General features: G+C 43.3%; 1 protein-coding gene across 2 annotated transcripts; it reads left to right on the forward strand.

The window, feature by feature from the left end:
* LOC109212227 (magnesium transporter MRS2-I-like) lies at positions 17,103–21,513 on the forward strand. Of its 2 annotated transcripts, XM_019375855.1 has the most exons (11): positions 17,104–17,559; positions 17,659–17,688; positions 18,238–18,397; positions 18,512–18,633; positions 19,633–19,707; positions 20,029–20,241; positions 20,312–20,356; positions 20,471–20,515; positions 20,606–20,635; positions 20,792–20,911; positions 21,047–21,513. In XM_019375855.1, the coding sequence occupies exons 1-11, from the start codon at positions 17,368–17,370 to the stop codon at positions 21,131–21,133; spliced, it is 1,119 nt and encodes a 372-aa protein (XP_019231400.1). In that variant the 5' UTR covers positions 17,104–17,367; the 3' UTR covers positions 21,134–21,513. The 2 variants fall into 2 exon arrangements, with proteins under 2 accessions (XP_019231408.1, XP_019231400.1); XM_019375863.1 differs by lacking the exon at positions 17,659–17,688 and having other exon boundaries at positions 17,103–17,559.

A 22,137-nucleotide genomic window follows, 5' to 3' on the forward strand; every position in this document is an offset into this window, starting at 1 on the left:
AGGTGGTCGGATGAGTGTGAGGCGAGCTTCTAGCGGCTCATGACTGCCTTGACCACAGCTCCAGTGTTAGTTTTTCCATCAGCTTCAGGTTTATATATAGTGTATGTGATGCTTCGAGAGTTGGTATTGGGTGTGTGTTGATGCAGGAGGATAGAGTTATTGCTTATGCTTCTCGTTAGTTGAAGCCTCATGAGAAGAACTACCCTGTTCATGATTTGGAGTTGGCTGCCATTGTTCACGTGTTGAAGATTTGGAGGCATTATCTGTATGGTATGTCTTGTGAGGTGTTTACGGATCATCGTAGCCTCCAGCACTTGTTCAAGCAGAAGGATCTCAATTTGAGGCAGCGGAGATGGTTGGAGCTGCTAAAGGACTATGATATTACTATCTTGTACCATCTGGAGAAGGCCAATATAGTGGTCGATGCCTTGAGTAGGAAGGCGATGAGTATGGGGAGTTTGGCGTATATTTCTGTTAGGGAGAGACCTCTTGGAAGTGATGTTCAGCCCTTGGCCAATCGGTTTGTGAGGTTGGATATTTCGGAGCCCGGTCGGGTCTTAGCTTGTGTGATTTCTCGGTCTTCCTTATTTGATCGCATCAGAGAGCGCCAGTATGATGATCCTCATTTGCTTGTCCTTAAGGGCAGAGTTCAGCACGACAATGCTAGAGATGTGACTATTGGTGATGATAGGGTATTGAGGATGCACTGCCGGATATGCATGCCTAATGTGGATGGGCTTCGAGAGTTCATCTTAGAGGAGGCCCGTAGCTCGGGGTATTCCATTCATTTGGGTGCCGCGAAGATGTATCAGGATTTGAGGCAGCATTATTGGTGGAGAACAATGAAGAAGGATATTATAGGATTTGTAGCTCGGTGTCTCAATTGCCAGCAAGTGAAATATGAGCATTAGAGACCGGGTGGCTTGCTTCAGCAGATGCATATTCCAGAGTGGAAGTGGGAGCGGATCACCATGGACTTTGTAGTTGGGCTCCCACGGACTTTGAAGAAGTTCGATGCTATTTGGATGATTGTGGATCGGCTTACCAAGTCTGCGCACTTTATTCTAGTGTGTACTACCTATTCCTCAGAGCGGTTAGCTGAGATTTATATCCGAGAGGTTGTTCGCCTGTATGGGGTTCCAGTTTCCAACATTTCAGATAGAGGTGCTCAGTTTACTTCACAGTTTTGGAGGGCCGTACAGCGAGAGTTGGGTACTCAGGTTGAGTTGAGCATAGTTTTTCACCCTCAGACAGACGGGCAGTCCAAACTCACTATTCAGATATTGGAGGACATGTTGTGCGCGTGTGTCAATGATTTCAGAGGGCCATGGGATCAGTTTCTACCGCTCACGGAGTTTGCTTACAACAACAGTTATTAATCGAGTATTCAGATGGCTCCGTATGAGGCTTTATATGGGAGACGGTGTAGATCTCCAGTTGGTTGGTTTGAGCCGGGTGAGGCTAGGCTTTTGGGTACAGACTTGGTACAGGATGCTTTAGACAAGGTGAAGGCAATTCAGGAGCGGCTTCGTACAGCGCAGTCGAGACAAAAGAGTTATGCTGACAGGAAGGTACGTGATGTGTCTTACATGGTTGGGGAGAAGGTTCTTATGAATGTTTCACCCATAAAGGGTGTTATGAGATTTGGGAAGAAGGGTAAATGAGTCCTCGGTTCATTGGGCCTTTTGAGGTGCTTTGGAGGATTGGGGAGGTGGCTTATGAGCTTGTTTTGCCACCCGGCTTGTCGAGTGTGCATCCGGTATTTCATGTTTCTATGCTCCGGAAGTATATTGGCGATCCGTCTCTTGTTTTGGACTTCAGCACTGTTCCGTTAGATGGTGATTTGACCTACGATGTGGAGCCACTGGCTATTTTGGGGCATCAGGTTCGAAAGTTGAGATCAAAGGATATAGCTTCAGTGAAAGTGCAGTGAAGAGGTCGGCCCGTGGAGGAGGCTACCTGGGAGACCGAGCGGGAGATGCGGAGCAGATATCCTCACCCATTTGAGGCTTCAGGTATGTGTTTTGACTCGTTCGAGGACGAACGTTTGTTTAAGAAGGGGAGGATGTAACGACCCGGCCGGTCGCTTATGAGTTACCGCTCCGTTTCCCCCATTTCCGCTTCTTTATGTCTTTTTCAACTGAATTATATGGTATCGTGTTGGTTAGTTTGGGTTCGGAGTGGTTTTGTAGAGAAATGAGACACTTAGTCTCTTTTGAGTAGGCTTGAGTTGGAAAAGTCAACCGGATGTTGACTTATGTGAAAAAGATCTTGGATATGAATTTCGATGGTTTGGATAGCTTCGTTAGGTGATTCGGGACTTAGGAGCATGATCGGAATGTGTTTTGGAGGTCCGAAGTAGATTTAGGCTTGAATTGGCGAAAATGGAATTTTGGCGTTTTTTGTAGTTCGTAGTGGAAATTTTGATATAGGAGTCGGAATGGAATTCCGGAAATTGGAGTAGGTCCGTTGTGTCATTTGGGACGTGTGTGCAAAATTTTAGGTCATTCGGACGAGGTTTGATAGATTTTTTGATCGAAAGCGGATTTTGGAAGTTTTGGAATTTCTTAGGCTTGAATCCGATGATGATTTGATGTTTTGATGTTGTTTTGTAAGTTCCGAAGGTTGGAACAAGTTTGAATCATGTTATGGGATATGTTGGCATGTTTGGTTGAGGTCCCGAGGGCCTCGGGTGAGTTTCGGGTGGTTAAACGGATCAAATTCTTGTTTTGAAAGTTGCAGATTTTCTTCAGTTCTGTTGCAGATATTTTGTTCTTCGCGATCGCGTAAGCCTAGTTGGGCAGAGGTGAGATTTGTTCTATGCGATCGCAAAGGTCAGTACGCGATCGCGATCGGCTGTGAAGTTGTTGTTCGCGAACGCAGGGTCAGGGTGACGTTCGCGTAGAAGGGAAGGAGCCGGTGAGGAGTGAGCGATTGTTATATGCGATCGCGTAGGAGAGGCCGCGATCTTGTGGGTTTGCCAAGCCAGTGGTTCGCGATCGCATAGAAGTTACGGGATCACGTAGGGTTAAATGAGGTCAGTCAATATTTGTGCTTCGTCATCGCGAGGTTATTTCCGCGATCGCGATGAAGGAATTAATTCCCTGGGCAGAATGTTTTAATAGTTGGCTTCGCGACTCTTAGCCATATTTCACCATTGTTGAGCGGTTTTAGAGCTTTTTGGGTGAGATTGAAAAGGGATTCGAAGGGAAACACTTGGAGATAAGATTATTGAACCTAAAACTCGATTCTATGATGAATTCTACCTAATTAAACATGAAATTAGTGGGATTTAAAGCCTAAAATTGGGGAGCTAGGGCTTGAAATTGGAGACTTTGATTTGAGGATTTGAGGGGTCGTTTATGGCCGGATTTTGATGTATTTGATATGTATGAAATCGTGAGAATGTAAGGATTCTAGTTTTGTTATTTTTATCCGAATCCGAGACGTGGGCCCGGGGGTAGGGTTTGGCCAATTTTGGGGTTCTTGATGTTAATTGATTATTTTCGCATGGGCTTCGCTCCCTTAGCATATATTGATGTTACAATTTTTATTTTGGATAGATTCGACGCGAGATGAGGCCGAGTCGAGAGGCAAGGGCGTCGCGGAGTAGTATTTCATCTGGTTTGAGGTAAGTAACCATTGTAAATCTGGACCTGAGGGTATGAAACCCTGGTATTTCATATTGTTTTGATAAATGAGGTGACGCACATGCTAGGTGACGAGCGTCTGGGAGTTCACCGGTAGGGATTATGACCTGGTCCATCCCGTAGCGGCTATTAAGCCGCGTATTTGATTTGAAATCTTATGATATTCCGTATTTCTGAGATGTATATTATATTTTGGGTTGTACGCCGTCTTTGGTGCCTTGTACCGACCTGTTTAGACCCTTAGGGGTATTTTTACTACATTCCTCACTCTATTTGATTTGAAAGCATATCCTCAGTCATGTTTTACCTGTTTATTGTTTAAAACCGGTTTCACTACTATACTTCTTAATATATGAGAACTGTTTGGGCTGAGTTCCCTGATTTTCACCGAAATGCCCGAGAGGCCGTGAGGTTAGTGACTTAGAGAGATTGAGGACCTAATGGTGATGATTATATATATACATTATGGATCAGGCTGTACACCACAGCGATATATATATATATATATATATATATATATATATATATATATATATATATATATATATATATATATATATATATATATATATATATATTGGAATGGGTTGCATGCCGCAGCGATAATTATATGGATCGCGCTGCACGCCGCACCGATATGTATTGGATCGGGCTGCGCGTCGCAGCGATATGATGCTTGGGCAGTAGGAGCCTTTTCGGAGTCTGTACACCCCCAGTGAGCGTAGTCGACTATATATATTACGGATCGGCCTGCACGCCGCAGTGGTTATTATTATTATTGTGAGATATCTATTAAGCCGGAGTGCTGAGTGTGAGTACTAATTGACGAGAGCTGAGTCATGAGTGACTGAGAGGCGTGCCCGAGCGGCTATTCTTATGAGTGATACCTTGCCCGAGATAACTGAACCTCTATTGAGAAATGTTAAATAAATGTCTTAAAAGGATTTTAATAGAAACTGGAGTTTTACGAGATAACTGATTATTGAACTGCAGATTTGACTTGATATTTCTGTTGAGATTTTTTATATGATTTTAAATGCTCGTCACTGCACTCATACCTTATTTACTTTAGTTACTTCTGAGTTGGCGTACTCATGTTACTCCCTGCACCCTGTGTGCAGATCCAGGTGCCCGAGCATCAGAGTGAGAGCTTCCAGCACTCTCAGAGTTTATACGGAAATCTCAAGGTAGCTGCACGGCGTTCGCAGCCCTGCCTTCCTCCTTCCTATCTTAGTATTTTGTTATTTCAGACTATTTTGTATTATTCTGACAGTGCTTTGGTTGTACTTAGAGGCTCATGACTAGTGACACCAGATTCGGGCTGTGTTAGTATATTTGGTATTGGTTTTCCGCATATTTCCATTTTTTATATATTGCATATGAAGGATTTGAGACTTAACTGTTTTAGAAAAATGAAATTATAAAAGGAAATACGACGTGGTAAATGTTGGATTGCCTTGCCTAGTACTGTGATAGGCGCCATCACGACCGGGGTATTTGGGGTCGTGACACATATAGCTACAGTTTTTTCTATTTATCCTTTTGTTTGATTTCTATCTTTCTGAAAAGTTCAAGTTTTAGTGTTTGCATTATGTAGTCTCATTGTGGTGCACTGCAGATATATCTTGTATCAATTATTGCAAATATTTGTACAATATTTTTGCGAAAAAATAGTAAACTATGACGTTATTCGATCTAGCCATTCTTAATAGTTCTTTTCTATTAACACATCGATAGATATTATTTATAATTACAAGAATATTCTAAACATATTATTAGTAGACGCAAAATTACACGCGCAAAGTGCGTACACTAAGACTGGTTATATTAAAAGCACGAAGGCCCTTAGCGAAATGTCGTTTGCCTTTTTTACCCTTTAAAAATAGAATTTAGATTGGATAAAATTGTATACGGTGAAAGCGGAGGGTCCAATTCCTCGTCACTAAGGCACTTCGGAAGATCACCTCGAAGGCTCGAGGCCACGGCCGAGTACCCTCCCTTGAGGGACATCGATGATCGACCTCAGTGTAGTAATGATCACGGTAATGGTAGAAATGGGGAGTTCCCAAGGTACACGACTAGGACCGACACAATCTAGCGGGCTACTCTGAACACAAATCAGGGCGTCACTCAGCCGTCCCATCCCCATATCTATTTAATTAATGTATTAAGTACTATGTTGAGATTTTCCTCCTATATAAAGGGAGTCCTTGCCATTTTGTAAGCTATCTGTTGCTTCAGCTACTCCACAAGAAATTTAAACAACATTCTCTCTGCTCTCTTACATATTCTCTTGATATTATTGCTCCCATTTATTATTTTCATTATTGTTCATCATTTATTGCTTATCATTGGCCATAAAGAGCCTTCTTTGATTTTATCATAACTGTTAGTCATACTACGATTACCCTCGATAGCTTCTAGTCAAGCCAAGAATCGATCTCGAGGCCCCCGAATCGACAAGCTCGAAGCCCACGATTGTTAATCTATCAGTTTTATCATCACCTTATCCTTAACTCTTATTTCGCTTCTAAGTCTCGCATATATAGCATCAACTGCTTAACGACCGGCATAAAAATAGATCACGTATTTTTAGAGTCCCATAATCTAATTTAATTGTAATTACCATTTTCACGGTAAACAGTTTGGCGCCCACCGTGGGGCTAAAAATAATAGTGATTATTTTCTTGCTGGTTCCATTACACAATGCAAGTTATCTTTCACGATTTTTCTTGTCCAAAGATCTTTGTTTTCAGGTCGGAATGTCTGATTCAGTAAACAATAACCTTGAGAACCACGGAAAGAATGGTGTGGCCGTTCCTGGTGTTGGTGAGCCACCACGAAACCTTGAGAACGCACCAAGACCAATTCCGGTGGACGAAGTCTCGCGCGACGCTCAACACGTCGAAATAAGCTCCCACACTAATAGGAGCATTCACCAAGGCGACCAACAAGAAGCCCAGAAAACCCCATCCCGGGAAGAACGGGAGGTTAGCCTTCATGTTATTTTTCAAATGTTGCAGGCACAACATCTGGCTATTGCTCAGCTGCAAAGCCACCAGAAAACTCCTAGCACGGTAGCACCGGAGACAGCTCCCCCGGCTGAACAGGCACCGGAGAGATCGAGCAATAACGGGTCGATGTCCGATCCCGTCATCGTAAAGATGCTCGAGGACCTCACCAGAAGGATCGAATCAGGCGAGAAAATGATAGAAGCCAACAATAAGAAGGTCGAGACATACAACTCCATGGTCGACCAAATTCTAAGAGCGCCCCCGATCATGAATGGTGTGGACTCAAAGAAGTTCATACAGAAGTTGTTCCCACAGGAAGCATCCCCGAAACCCATTCCAATGAAGTTCAGAATGCCCGACCTCCCAAAGTATAACGGAACGTCAGACCCCAACGAGCACGTCACCGCCTACACTTGTGCAGTAAAAGGCAATGACCTAAGGGACGATGAGATCGTGTCCATCCTGCTGAAAAAGTTTGGGGAAATGCTCTCTAAAGGGGCAATGATGTGGTATCACAAATTGGCTCCAAACTCGATAGATTCATTTGCCATGTTAGCGGATTCTTTCATTAAGGCACATGCTGGTGCCATCAAAGTAGCAACAAGGAAATCCGACGTCTTCAAGATTAAACAGAGAGATAATGAGATGTTGCGAGATTTCATATCTCGCTTTCAGATGGAACGAATGGAACTACCACCAGTCTCCGACGATTGGGCAGTGCAGGCACAGTGGCTTCGAAACAGCTGAAGCAGAACCTAGTCGAATACCCGGCCGTGACTTGTTCGGATGTTCATAACCGATACCAGCCGAAAATCAGGGTCGAGGACGACCAGCTGGGGGCCCCCTCGGGCTCATTATATCCAAGCAGGCTTCTGGCAAAAGAGCCAAAACCAAACAAAGAAAGGTACCAGCCATACATCGAAGATAGGAGGAACGCCACGAGGCGCAACGTACCCCACAATAATCGAAGGATGGACCGAGGACAGAATCCTCGGGGAATCGTCAACAGAGCCGGGTTTGATAGGCACACGGGGCCAGCAGAGGCACCTTGCCTATCAGAATACAACTTCAACGTTGATGTATCAGACATCGTGTTCGCCATCAGCAAAATCAGAGATGCCAAGTGGCCAAGGCCTGTGCAATCGGATCCTTCGCAAAGGAATCATAACTTAATGTGTGAGTTTCACAACACACATGGCCACAGGACCGAGGATTGCCACCAGCTCCGAGAAGAAGTAGCCAGACTACTCAATAAAGGTCACCTCCAAGAATTCTTAAGTGATCGGGCCAAAAATTAGTTCCGAGAAAGAGAGGCGGCCAAGAAGAACGAAGCGAATGAGCCACAACATGTCATCCACATGATCTTGGGAGGCGTCGATGCTCCACAGGAACCTGTGATGAGAAGGACAAAAATATCCATCACAAAAGAAAAGCAAACCCGGGGGTACATACACGAAGACGCCCTCACATTCAGCAAAGAGGACACTGAGACCTTGTCTCAACCACACAATGACGCACTGGTAATCTCTTTCCTCGTAAATACATTTCAAATAAAACGTGTACTCGTGGATCCAGGTTGCTAAGCCAACATTATCAGGTCGAGGGTAATAGAGCAGCTCGGACTGCTTGACCAAATCGTGCCCGCCACTCGAGTCCTCAACGGATTCAACATGGCGAGTGAAACAACGAAAGGAGAAATCACCCTCCCAGTCAATATGGCCGACATAACGTAAAATGTCAAATTCCATTTCATTGAAGGAGACATGAGGTAAAACGCCTTATTCAGAAGGCCGTGGATACTGTGCATGAGTGCAGTACCGTCTACCCTCCACCAAATGATGAAATTCCCAACAAAGGATGGGATTAAAACCGTCTACGGGGAACAGCATGCGGCGAGGGAAATGTTCGCGATGCACGATGTAACACCAACACCAGTGCATCCACCCTCGAATGAGCCAAAGGATAATCGAACAGTGAAATAGCGATAGCAAGCTACGCCCTCGGCTAAGTCCGAACCAAATGAAGTGAAGGACCATACCGCGTCCTCATGACAAACGGTCGAAACATTGCCGGCGCATTCCACACTAAGGTATGACCGTCTCTTTTCTCTTTCAGTTACATTCTACGCTGACCTAAGTGCAGGTATTCAATCAAAACGGCCAAAGCACTCTCCAACTCGATGGCCTTAGGTTTCAAAAGCATGCGTTGCACTCTTTTCCTTCGACCGGGTTTTCATCACAAAAGGGGTTTTACCGTCAAGGTTTTTAACGAGGCAACACCTATATGCTACCTAAAGAAAACTCAACAAGTATTCAAGGTTTCTTTTGCAATCAACCTCAAATACTAGGGGGCATCCCCCCGGAAGATCACCTTCTCAGAGAAGCTAAGACATGCTTAACAGGGTCCCGATAGGAAAATAATGTACCGGACCAAACAGTCAAACGAACTGTGTCCGCACAGAACAACCAAGCTCCTAACAGCAAAGGCATGAATACTTGTACCAAGTGATTGAAGAATACTTTTCATCAAAGCATATCACGCTTCAAGAGAAACTCAGTAGTTTTGCAAAAATGGCTCCTCTGTCAAAAACGTCCCGAGCACTCGGGGAATGGCATCGACAACTCAAAACAATGTGACCCCCGGGTCGGAGCTCCAAACTCATAAGCCCTCAACGAGGCAACATCAAAATCACGAAATGGCTCCAAAGCCAAAAACGCCCCAAACACTCGGGGACTGGCGTCAAAAACTCAAAGCCACATGAACTCCGGGTCGGAGACTCCTGAATCGTAAGCCCTCGAACGAGGCAGCACCAAGTTTGAAAGTAATGGCTCTCGAGCCGAGAAATCCTCAATAAGCTGGGGGACTGTCGTCAAATCGTCATCTCCATCGCAATGGCTCCCGAGCTGAAAGATCCTCGATATCTCGGGGACTGTCGCCAACCACCATCCATTAAAAACCCGAAGCCATAAGACGCCGAGAGGGCAGGCTCAGTCTGCAAGACCTACGAAAGGCAACAACAGCATATGTAAGACCTCAAGCAAGGCATAAACCACACTTGCACCAAGTGGCAATATCTGTAAGACCTCAAGCAAGGCATTAACCATACTTGTACCAAGTATCTAAAAACTGTAAGACCTCAAAGGCATGAAAATTTTGTAAGACCTTGCTAAAGGCAACCTGATCTCAAAGTTTAGGCTATATATCAAACTTGTAAGACCCCTAAAAGGCATACCCTCGATATAGACGCTCAAACTACTTCACTCGGGATAAAAAATGGCTCTGGCCAAGCACAAATGACTACGGTCATAAGGCTGTACCAGCCAAACTAACGCAACTCGGGGACGCCCGACCGTCGCTACAAAATCACAGGCCTTCAATTACTTCGAATCTACTTCGAAAAGAATCGGCTAAACAGGCTACCCTCGACATAGGCAAAAGAGCTTCGACCATGCCAGCTCCAAATCACGGGCTTTGAGATACTCAGCCCCCGAGCTAAACCTCCCGAGGTGCTCGATCATCACCACATAATGACTCGTAATCGAGGTTCTTCTCGAACCGTCGAAGAGTCAGGCAAAAACTATTTCAAAAGTCCTTAACGAGGGAAAACCAAATCCTATAAAAGGTCGCTTCGACCCAAGGCGTAAGAGCCATGTCGCCAGCCCACATAAAAGGTTGCATCGACCCAAGGCGTAAGAGCCATTGTCGCCAGCCCATATAAACGATCGCACCGACCCAAAGAGTAAGAGCCACTGTCGCCAGCTTAAAATACAGAAACTTGAGGGTCGAATAAGCTCGAGTCAAAACTCGACTCGAAGACTGAACCCAAAACAGTTAACTAAAAATGCCCAAGAACAAAAGCGTAAGAGCTCAAACGCCAGCTTACACTAAAAGGTCGCTTCGACCCAAGGCATAAGAGCCATTGCGCCAGCCCGCAAAAATACAAAACTTAAGGGTTAAATGAGCTCGAGTCGAAACCCGACTCAGAAACTAAACCCAAAACAATTGATCAAAAGACGTCTAAAAACAAAAGCATAAGAGCTCAAACGACAGCTTATGCTAAAGGTTCGCATCGGCCGAGTACATAGAAGCCTACGGGTCAGCCCGATAAGCCTCAGGTCCATACCACGAATCTAAGGATTCCTATCGACTGAAAAAGACTAGTTCACTCGACCAAATTCGAGACAGAAAGGGATACAGAAGAAGTAAAGCCACAAGGTTTTTGTTTATACACATATACGAAAAAATGCAATCTCCATCTACAAACATGCTTTGAAAATGCTACATACAGATGGCAAAATCTACGCCCCCCCTGGGGGCTACCGCTTGCCTGCCTCATCTTTGCTTCCTTCGATGTCAGACAGAAGTAACCAAGTATCACACTCGTCCGCCATCGCTCGCGCCAACTCTTCCGAGAGGACAAAACCCCTAGCACAGATCTCCTCGAGAGTCTTTCTTCGAGACTTGCAACGAGCATATTCCTTGATCCTGCCTTCACAATCGAGGGCCTTTCGCAGCTCAACTTGAGCATCGGCAGCGTCCTTCAAATGGATCGCCATCTCCTGGTCAGCATTAGTTCAGCTCATCACGGCTTCAGCACGGGCAACAACGATCTCAACCCTGACCTTCGAAAGCTTGGACTCGAGCTTCGTAATCACATTTGTTTGAACCAAAGCATTCTCACAAGCTAAGCGAAGTTGAGCTTCAAGGGCGGAGACTTTGCCCAGAGCACCCTCCTTTGCTAAAGTCTGAGTGCCCGCTTGAGCCTTCAACTCATCATATTCGCGGGTTGTTCGGTCAACTTTGTTCCGACGGCACTCCAGGTCCTCCGCCTTTTTCTGCAACTGAAATAAACAAAACACTAGCCTCAGGAGCTAGAAGAAAAAACACACGCTCAGTCAAAACAAACACTACCTGCTCCTTCAAATAACTCTCATAATTCAAGCTCTAACTCGCCTCATAGTGTAAACATGCCAGCTCGTTTTGCTTTTCCTCGTCCAAAGATTTCCGAAGCCTGGCCTCCCGGCGAAGCAGCTCGGACTTAAGCTTATCAAAAGCCTAAAAAAATAAAACACGATAAGAAAGGGAGGGCACGAAACTCGGAAAACTTGTGCCAAAACTCACCGCATAGTGAGGCCGCTGGACTTCCTCGAAGGTCGAGCACACATCTGCTAGCCAGGCTTCCCCGACTCCGAATAAGTCGACCCCAGTCGAGGCACGGTCGCTCGGCACATATGACCCCGGGTTTCGAGCACACGTCGAAGTATCTCCGGTGGAAAAAAAGGACGGGAGCAGAGGAGAAACTGCCTTTCCGAAACCAGAAACTACGGGCGCAGTCGGCTCAATCGACACATCCACTCCGGGCCCCCGGTCCAGTTTCGCCTCACTTTGAACACCGTCGCCACGCAAAGGGATCTCTCGCTTATTTTTATCATTCTTTAGCCCGGAAGCTAGCAACCCTTCCCCCTCTCCAAAGGAGCGTGGCCTCGCTTCGGAAGGCTCTCTGATGCCTACAACGGCAAGATTAATACGCGAAAAGGGAAAATTCCTCCTCAAATAAAGGAAGGGAAAGGATAAAATAGCACAACACGCACCGTGATGTTTTGCTTTCCTTCTTCCCCGGGACAAAGCTCGCCACTTGCGCTCATCACGATTTGAGTGGGTCGCCAACTTTCGAACCCAACCCGGCAGATCTGGAACGTCGCCCGACGCCTATGAAACCGCTGCAGAAAAATAAAAGAAGGCACGGTTACGAAACCAGCTTCCGTCATAAACAAAACTAAGAAGGCACGAAATGTACCACTTATGTGCATAATTCCATTCCCCAGGGAATGGCATAAACTCCACGGGGATAACTTCAGCGGTTCGAACTCGGACGAATTGACTCATCCATTCCGATCTCCTTCTTCTTCATCGTCGACAACAAAGGGCGTGGTCGACCGGCATCGCAAGGTTAGCAGACCTCGATGGTGAAAGGGCCGATAAAGCCTAATAAGATGACTGAGCGTGAATTCATGACTCGCCTTCTCCGCAAAAAATCTCATCATCAACACTATTCGCCAAAATGACGGGTGGATCTGCGCCAAGGTAACTCGATACTTTAAACAGAAGTCAAGATCAATCCTATCAAGGGGCCTAGTGTGAAAGGATACGTGTACACATTCAAGAATCCATCGGCACAATCCGTGATTCCCTCATCCGGGGAAAGTATCTGTAACACTGCTTTCTCCCCCCAACCGTAGTTTTTTCTCACTAACCCAATATGCTCTTCTCCTATCAAAGAAGTAATCTTCAAGGTATGCTCTCGTTGGTCCCGAATACCGGAGGCGGAGCTCTCCCCTATCTGCCTGACAAACCCCGATGTAACAGTCATGGCGACGGCAAACTCAGAGTACTAAAGCAAGGAGTCGGTGCGAGTACGCTGATACTGAAATGATGAAAGGCTTAACGCTGGAAAAGAAGGGTAACTACTTAGAGGGGTGGGATCTCCAAAAGAGAAAAAACAACCCTATATATATATATATATATATATATATGAAACGGCGACGGTCCGCCAACCTCAAGAGCCAATCAAAAAAACACTGACCGATATCGCTTCGGGAAGATACGCTGGCGTAATCACCTCGATAGCTTTGCAGCCATATCATACATTAGGCGACGCATGTAATGTCTCGAGAACGGAGATCCCCGTACAACTGCGAGTCCCGAGGCGGTACCCAACCTCGAGGACCTCCATCAAAGGGAAGTTAGGCTCCAAGAGGCCAAAGTAATCATCGCCAGTCCCGAGGTGGTACCCGACATCGAGGACCTCCATCAAAGGGAAGTTAGGCTCCAGGAAGCCAACAACATCCTCACCAGTCCCGAGGTAGTACCCGACCTCGAGGACCTCCATCGAAAAGAAGTTAGGCTCTAAGGAGCCAACAGCATCACCGCAAGTCCCGAGGTGGTACCCGACCTCGAGGACCTCTATCGAAAAGAAGTTAGGCTCTAAGGAGCCAACGGCATCACCGCAAGTCTTGAGGTGGTACCTGACCTCGCGGACCTCCATCAAAAGGAAGTTAGGCTCTAAGGAAATAAGCATTTAAGCTCCGCCCATATGGGCTTGATCACGGGGTACCACCTAAATTCGGGTAAGACCTCGTTCTGGATCTACCTGTGACACCTTAAGGATATTTACGATAAGATCAAAACAAACTTCCAAATGGCCCGAGTCTGAGCAAACCCCACTCGGGGACTATTCTCGAAAGTCCAAAAATAGCCTATATTCTCGGGTTCCCAAGCGAATTCCCCCTCAAAGATTATTGCAAGGCCTAAAAACTGATCTCAAAAGTCTAAAGGTTCGAAGCGTTATTTCCATTCAACCAGAAGTAAGGGTCCCGACTACCCGAGTTTATCGGTCCAATCCAGGCTTGGTCCGAGGAAAGGCAAAGGGTTCCACGGGGAGCTGTATTAATCAATCAAAGGCCAGAGAAATATACTTCCACCTAGGCTCGATATCGACACCGACCGGTGGGATCATGCATTCAGAGTTTTCATATGTGCAAGTAAAAGGTAACATAGCAAACATCAGAGACAAAATTGGGGAAACATCTTTGTATTCATGAACACTTGGTTACAAAAGCCCACAAAGGGGTCCTTACATATGATTATAAAAGCCCACAAAGGGTCCTCACACAGAAACAAAGAAGCGAAAAGGTACACGTATAGTAAAAGCCTAGAGCCTAGCCTACTCTCAAAGGTGCTTCCTCGGCAGCCGCATCTTCGAGCATCATCTCCTCGGGCATGCATCCTCGGCGGCAGTGTCTTCGACCGCCATCTCCTCTAGGACCTCATCTCGGTCCTCCAGAGTAATATCTCCCAGGGCGAAGATGAAAAAGAGGAAAATGAGGAGAGGAAGAAGATGAAAGTGAGGCGGAAGAAGCAGAAAAAAGAGACGTAGCCCGCCGAAGCCAAAGGTTGAAGACTCGGCCGCTCCAAGTCCCCCTTCTGGGACATAGTGTCGTGCAAGTTTAACGGCCGGTAGTGCCATTTTATCCCTTGGAAAACCCAGAGGATGAAGTGCCACACCAGGCCAGGGTAGGAGAGTGAGCAGCAATGTATAGTCCGAACGCTCTCCCGAGCAGCGGTGTAAGGGTCCGAACGTCCCCTAAGTTGGAAGAAGTCGGCCCCCCTATCTCATCACCTCGAACCAACGACGACAGCAGTAACAACCGAAACAACAGCAACAACAGCGACAAGACAATGTAATCTCGCTCGACAAGGGAAAGCCCAGGCAAAAGGCCATGGCGTGGCTGATGAGAACGCTGCCATATAACCTTAAGGCCATAGACCTCAAACATGGTGGCTAGCAATGGAGGAGAACAGTGGGGAGAAAGGGATGAAAAGAGGTTGAAAGGCACTTGGACAGAGAGATAGTGCCGGAAGGCCCCCATTTATAAGGGGTGATAATATGGCCAACGATACTATCAATGCCTTTGAAAGACGGATCCGCAGACGCAATCAATGCGTTATTGAAAACCAAGTCGACGACGATACTGTTGCTTTGAAGAATGGGAATCGGCAACGCATTAAATGACGCTGAAAAGACAAGTCCATGGGACGTCCCGGTTATCGTGAAGGCTTACATCATAAGATGATATCATCGGTATGACATCATCGCGGGAAGTCCGAAGAGTTGGATGTCAAAATCGTTTCTTATCACTCCTCTCTAAGAAACGCGGGGACTATCTGTATACGATGAAATCGGAAGGTCCAATTCCTAGTCATTAAGGCACTCGGAAGATCACCTCAAAGGCTCGAGGCCGCGGGACCACCTCGAAGGCTCGAGGCTGCGGCCGAGTATTTTTCCTCGAGGGTCGACAACACTCGACCCCAGGGTAGTAATGATCATGGTAATGGTGGAAATGGGGAGTTCCCAAGGCACGCGACTAGGTCTGACACAGTCTAAGCGGGCTACTCTGAACCCAAATTAGGGCGTCATTCGGCCGTCCCATCCCCATATCTATGTAATTAATGTATTTTGTACTACGTGGGATTTCCCTCCTATATAAAGGGAGTCCTTGTCATTTTGTAAGGGTCTGTTGCTTCAGCTGCTCCATAAGAAATATAAGACAACATTCTCTCTGCTCTCCTACATATTCTCTTGACATTATTGTTCCCATTTATTATCTTCATTATTGTTCATCATTTATTGCTTATCATTGGCCATAAAAAGCCTTCTTTGATTTTATTATAACTGTTAGTCATACTCGATTACTTTCGATGGCTCACTCGAGCCCTGGAATTGACCTCGAGGGCCCCGAATCGACAAGCTCGAGGCCAGATTGCTGACCTATCGGTTTGACCATCACCTTATCCTTAGCTCTTATTTCGTTTCTAAGTCTCACATACATAGCATCAACTACTTAACAACCGGCATAAAAATAGATTACGTATTTTTAGAGTCCCATAATCAAATTTAATTGTTGTTACCATTTTTACGGTAAACACCAGTAACACAAAGTTTTATCACCGGAAAGTAGGGGAACTATCTGTATAGGGTAAAACTGGTTAGCGATAGTTGGAGAATGACGAGATGACACGTGGAACTAAAGACAAATAAGATGCGATTAAGTAAATAGTTGGCACTGGATACAAATATATGATCGGTGCTGAGTGAGTTCCGAAGGCATTGAAATCGAGAACAAAGATTTGAAAGGAAGACGTCGGTTGGGAAATAGTAACCGTTACAAAGAATCTATGTATTAATAACCCACCGTTATGCGACCATCAATGGCGGTTTTATTCTTATTCAAGAGGAGCTTGATTTGGGGATCTTGTCTCTCTAAATAGAGCTATAAATAGGAGAATTAGTATCCATTGTAAGACATAAAAAACTATCTATACGCAAAGGCTATAATTTGTTCTCATATTACAAAATTTCTCGCTTGTTTTTGTTTGTAATATTGCTCATATTATTGCTTCCGGAGAAGCTCATCATACTACCAGGCTTGTAATTCTCTTTAGTTATTTTATATTCTTCACTTTATTCTTATTTATTTCATATTTTTGGATCAAGTTAATTCACGTGTCTATAAACCACGTTATAAATTCAAATATAATGTTTTACGGGTAAACATGAAGTCATTTTTCTTGCAATTACATTAACTTAAATTTAATATCACTTTTCCTACCAACACCTAGACGATATTATCAAATTTAATACTCAAAATTTTCGTTGAAGAACTATCTAATTATTTAAAATTATTTATCAGAAAATATTTCTTAGAAGAATACATACTACTATCATGAAAATGTTCGGAAGAAATAGAAATTGAGGAGACTGAGGGGTCGTGAGAAAGTAAACTGTAAAAGGTAAGATGGGGAAATGACGGGTCCACTAGTTATATAAAGCGTGGAGTCACCGCATTTCTCTGTTTATGAAAGTTTTTGCCTGTTTACCGCCCCCTCAATCGGCCAAAAAATAATACAGCCATGCAAAGCAACAACTTTACTTCTTCAAGCAGTAACAACAGTTGTTTCTTCACATTTCACCAATCAGTTTAACCGTCATGTCATTGTTCCCTATCTTTGTCCCCCTTTACTCTTTCCATTTCCCCTTTTCCCCTACCTTTCAAATTAATTTCCCCTCTTCTCTTCTCTTCTTTCTTTGAGTTTCACAGTACAAGAACTTGAAAGCAAAATCGCTATTTCTTGAACATTGGGAGATGAAAACAGGGGTATCAAGAAGCTGGATATTGGTGGACAGTAAGGGGGAGAGTAGTATCTTGGATTTGGATAAGTATGCTATTATGAAACGAGTTCCTATACATGCTAGAGATCTTCGTATTCTTGATCCTCTTCTTTCTTATCCTTCTGCAATTTTAGGCAGAGAAAAGGCTATTGTACTCAATTTGGAGGTGAACTTCTTTTTAATTGCTTTCTCTGTTTTTTGTTACTATGATTTGCAGCAATCTAATTCTTGTTCTTTTGTTTGGCTGTTTGTTCACTAACTTCAGCATATCAAAGCAATTATTACTACAGATGAGGTGAATTTCTTTTGCTTTCTACATTGTATACCAGAGTTTGAGTTGGTGATTATTTCGGATAAGATATACTCCCTCCGTTCCAACTTATGTGAACCTGTTTGACTGGCCACGGAGTTTAAGAAAAAATAAGACTTTTGGAATTTGTGGTCTTAAACAAGTCAAAAAGGAGCCCAGAGTATTTGTGTGGTTATAAAAGCTTCTTAATTAAGGTAGAATTGGAAGTTTAAGTTAAATTGTTTCCAAATTTAGAAAGAGGTCATTCTTTTTGGAACAGACCAAAAAGGAAATAGGTTCACATAAACTGGAACGGAGGGAGTAAGTTATATCTGTGATTTAAGTTGTAGCATGTTACCTACCACTACCAAGTTACTAATTTCACTTATGAATAGTTACCTGTAATTATTTTTTCGGTGCGGAAATGCTTAATGTTGTCAATGTATAGAACTTAAACTCCAGATATATGATTATTGGCAGTCAATTTATTGCTTCCTTGGTTTCCAATAATAGATGAATACCCCATTATTTTGTGTGGTTTACTGATTGAAGTAGGTATTGCTTCGTGACCCGCTGGATGATAATGTAGCTCCCGTTGTTGAAGAACTTCAAAGAAGATTGCCATTGCCTGCTATTGGCTTTGGAGAAGGTGAAGATGATGACCAACCAGCTGTTAATGGAACACAAAATGAAATGCAAACCGTTGAACCTACTGGTATGCACCTGAAATGCGAACCGTTGATTACTATGTCTACTTTTTACACACAAGCGTTAGGGGTTGCTCATATTCAGTTCCTAACTAGTAATTTTTTTTGTGGATATGATACAGAGTTTCCATTTGAGTTTCGAGCTTTAGAAGTAGCACTAGAAGGTGTATGCAGTTATCTTGACACTCAGACACGAGAATTAGAGACCGCTGCTTACCCAGCTTTAGATGAGCTCACCTCCAAGGTAAGATTAGTAATCCAAATACAAAATGTATGCCTTATTGGAATAATTATTTAACAAGGTCACTTAAATGCTTAGTGCAACTAAGTGTCTACACTAAGTATGCGTTAACTAAACTGAAAAGAGCGTGATAACTCTTTTGTATTGAGTGATTCTTATTATTGTTAATCTGCCTTCGATGAGATGGTCTGCTGCTCCCTAAAGTATTTTCTAAGGGCTACGGTCGAATGTCCAACAAGCTTCTTTTGTTCTATAGGTTGACAGGTTGTGTATGATAATTTGGTCACTCTTTTCTTCCAAAAGCATTGGATTACCACTACTTTGAGCATTCTCCCACTTGTCTATGACTTTTACTTGGAGAATGGAAGAGACAAAGGGGTGGGGGAAAAGCTTAGTTCTTGCGAAGATCCCTTAAGCATTGACTTCAAAACGAATGTTCGGAAACAAAAATAGGAATACTGGAGTCTTTGTTGGCAAACAATCACTTGTTGATGGCGGTGGTATTAAGGATGTTTTAGGCGAAAAACTTGCAATCTGAGGATTTATATTTACTGCAAGGCAGAATTAGGCCCATTGCAGTTGTAAGAATTATCCATAGTACGTATATATAGTGGCATCTGACTATACCACCAATCTACCTCGCCGTCTTCATCAACTAAGATTAGTTCCATTAACAGGAGGTACTGTTATACGACCTAGCTCTTTATTGGCAAAATATTTTTTCCTCAACGGTTGATTTCATCCCTAGCAAGAATGCAAAATTAGGGAAACCATTGTTTATTTAATTTACTTGATAGCATTTTTGGTTTGATATGTCTCTGTTGGGCATGTATGCTAGCTTTTTCTTCTTGCAATAAATATATCAGCTAACTTTTCTCCCTTGGTATATTATTCCCTCAAAGTTCTCCTGCAATACATACATTATTTATATGCCGAGTGTTAGATCAGTTTGTTTCTCGAGTGCCTTTTTTTTCATTTGTGAAACACTTCACTTATTTGCAGATTAGTAGTCGTAACTTGGATCGAGTGCGCAAATTGAAGAGCGCAATGACTAGGTTGACCAGCCGGGTTCAAAAAGTATGTGTATCTCTCTCTCACATACTATGTCCCTTAACGTACCAAGATATTATAGTCTATGCAATAATTTATACACTAGAAATTAGTTGTCTCTACAGGAAATAGACTGGATGAGTATAAATGGAGCAACGTGAACATGTAGGATTCATATAGCCAACCCCTACCTGCTTGGAATTGAGGGGCTGTTGTTTTTGTTGTTGTTTCTGCAAGAACAAGATTGAGTTTATTTGGAGTGGAAAAATGGGCACAGCTAAAAGCCTATATTTTTCTTTATGCACGTTCCATTAACTTAATTGACTCCTAACTTATGCCAAACTCTAGGTCAGGGATGATCTTGAACAACTTCTTGAAGATGATGATGACATGGCTGACCTTTACCTCTCAAGAAAAGTTGCCGGAGCTTCTTCCCCGCTTAGTGGCCAGGGGGCACTTTACTGGTCCCCTGATTCTCCAAAGTTATTGTCCAAAACAAGCAAGATCAGTGGACTAACTCAGGAGGAGACTGATGTTGAGGAACTTGAGATGTTGCTTGAGGTTAGTATTATCAGAAATTTTGGAAATAATCACGACATACATGTGTTGATAAAACTGCATATTTCTGCAGGCTTACTTTGTACAAATTGAAAGCACGATGAACAAGTTGAGAACGGTAAGAAACTGCATAGACCATGCAGGAACTTGATGCCCTTAAACATACATAAAAACGAAATATATAATGAACTCATTTGGAACTAAATAGTGACACTGGTGTTCCTTTATCCAGTTGCGGGAATATATTGATGACACCGAGGACTATATCAATATTCAGGTTACTCATTCCTGATTTAACTTGTTTATTAATACCAAGACTTTCTGGTTTTTGGAAATAAAAATTTAAAAATTAGTTTCCTTGTTGCAGCTGGACAATCATCGAAATCAGCTGATCCAGGTACTGTCTTGTTAACACATGCCTAGTACGGCATCCATTCCACTCTATTAAGACAGTACTACTCATACGATCTGTTGAAATTATTATCCTACATTTTGTTACTTCTCCACTTGAATTAGCAAATAAATGGCAATTCTTTTGTGACTGATACCGCAGCTGGAGCTGTTCCTGAGTTCTGGTACAGTTTGTTTGACAGTGTACTCTTTGGTGGCTGCAATATTTGGAATGAACATTCCATATCCATGGAGGAAAGACCATGGTTATATTTTCAAATGGGTGCGCACACTCGACCAATTCCTTTCCTTTTTGCAGTATATTATGTCAGTGTATAGAAATTGAACTATAATATGAAACGTTTCCAATTCCGCACTTGGAGTGTTCTTTTTGTTTTAAACGGTTACATTAATGCAGGTGGTCATGCTTGCTGGAATTGCTTCTGCATCCATCTTCCTATCAATAATTTCATACGCTCGGCACAAGGGACTTGTTGGATCTTGAATTCTTGCTCACTCCTATATATATATATATATTATACTGCACCTACATATCAACGTGTTCAGATTTCTTGATTACGACTTCAAGGGGGCCGAGGCACAACTGAAGACAAGAGTTTAAGGGTTTAAAAAAATGTAAAAATATCACAGTTGAGAGTTGAACCTATTACCTAAGACATTTTTGTAACCTCCTTTTTCCACTGTGATAGAAGTTAGCTAGTCTTGTATTGATGAGTTCAACAATCAAAATATAGCAACAAAAAAATAAAATCAACCTGTGGACATGTAAGTAGGGGTGGCGATTTGAGCCTAAATCCGCCCAACTCGCCCAGAGATTAATGGGTTGGGCTATAAATGTTTTAGCTCATGGTCTATTTGAGTTGAGCCCAAGTTAACCCATTACTTTTTATAGTCCATTCTGACCTATGAAGTAGTCCAAATACAACTTATGATGTTCACCCAAAACAAAGGGATTTCAACTCAACTTATCTAAAAATTTACTTAGTTGCCCCAATTTTACTTTTTTTTTTTTATTTTTTTTTTTAAATTTCTGTCTTTTCATCACCCTAACCCCCACCCCACCCTAACCACTCACACCCCCCCTCAATTTTTTTTTTTTTTTACTTTTTTTTTGTATTTTCAATTTTCTGTTTTATATTTTTTCGTTTTTCTGCACCACCCACCCACCCCAACCCCCCATCCCCTACCAGCAAAATATTTTTCAACTTACACTTTTTAAATACTAATTTGTTATTTAAGAAAAATATATTTTGATTCTCAAAATACTAATAGTATTATTTACCTTTTACACATAGGTGTATAAAAGGTAAAATGATTTGTTTATGTAAGATGAGCATGATGCTAACACATGGGTCAAGTTGAGCGAGTTGGGCTATGACCCATTGTTTAGCCCATCTTGACCCAGCCCATCTTAGCCAAAGTACACTTTGGGATGGGTTGGGCAATGAGCCATTTATTAACCTAACCCATCTGACCCCCCAAATTAAG

Source organism: Nicotiana attenuata, chromosome 2 (genome assembly GCF_001879085.1).
Source record: "Nicotiana attenuata strain UT chromosome 2, NIATTr2, whole genome shotgun sequence".
Taxonomy (NCBI): domain Eukaryota; kingdom Viridiplantae; phylum Streptophyta; class Magnoliopsida; order Solanales; family Solanaceae; genus Nicotiana; species Nicotiana attenuata.

What these genes read in the sequence shown, in the direction of transcription:
- LOC109212227 (XM_019375855.1), top strand. Translation starts at nt 17,368, where the DNA reads ATGAAAACAGGGGTATCAAGAAGCTGGATATTGGTGGACAGTAAGGGG. An exon ending in CAATTATTACTACAGATGAG is followed by an intron (nt 17,689 to 18,237) that starts GTGAATTTCTTT and finishes TGATTGAAGTAG; the next exon opens with GTATTGCTTCGTGACCCGCT. An exon ending in AGGACTATATCAATATTCAG is followed by an intron (nt 20,516 to 20,605) that starts GTTACTCATTCC and finishes TCCTTGTTGCAG; the next exon opens with CTGGACAATCATCGAAATCA.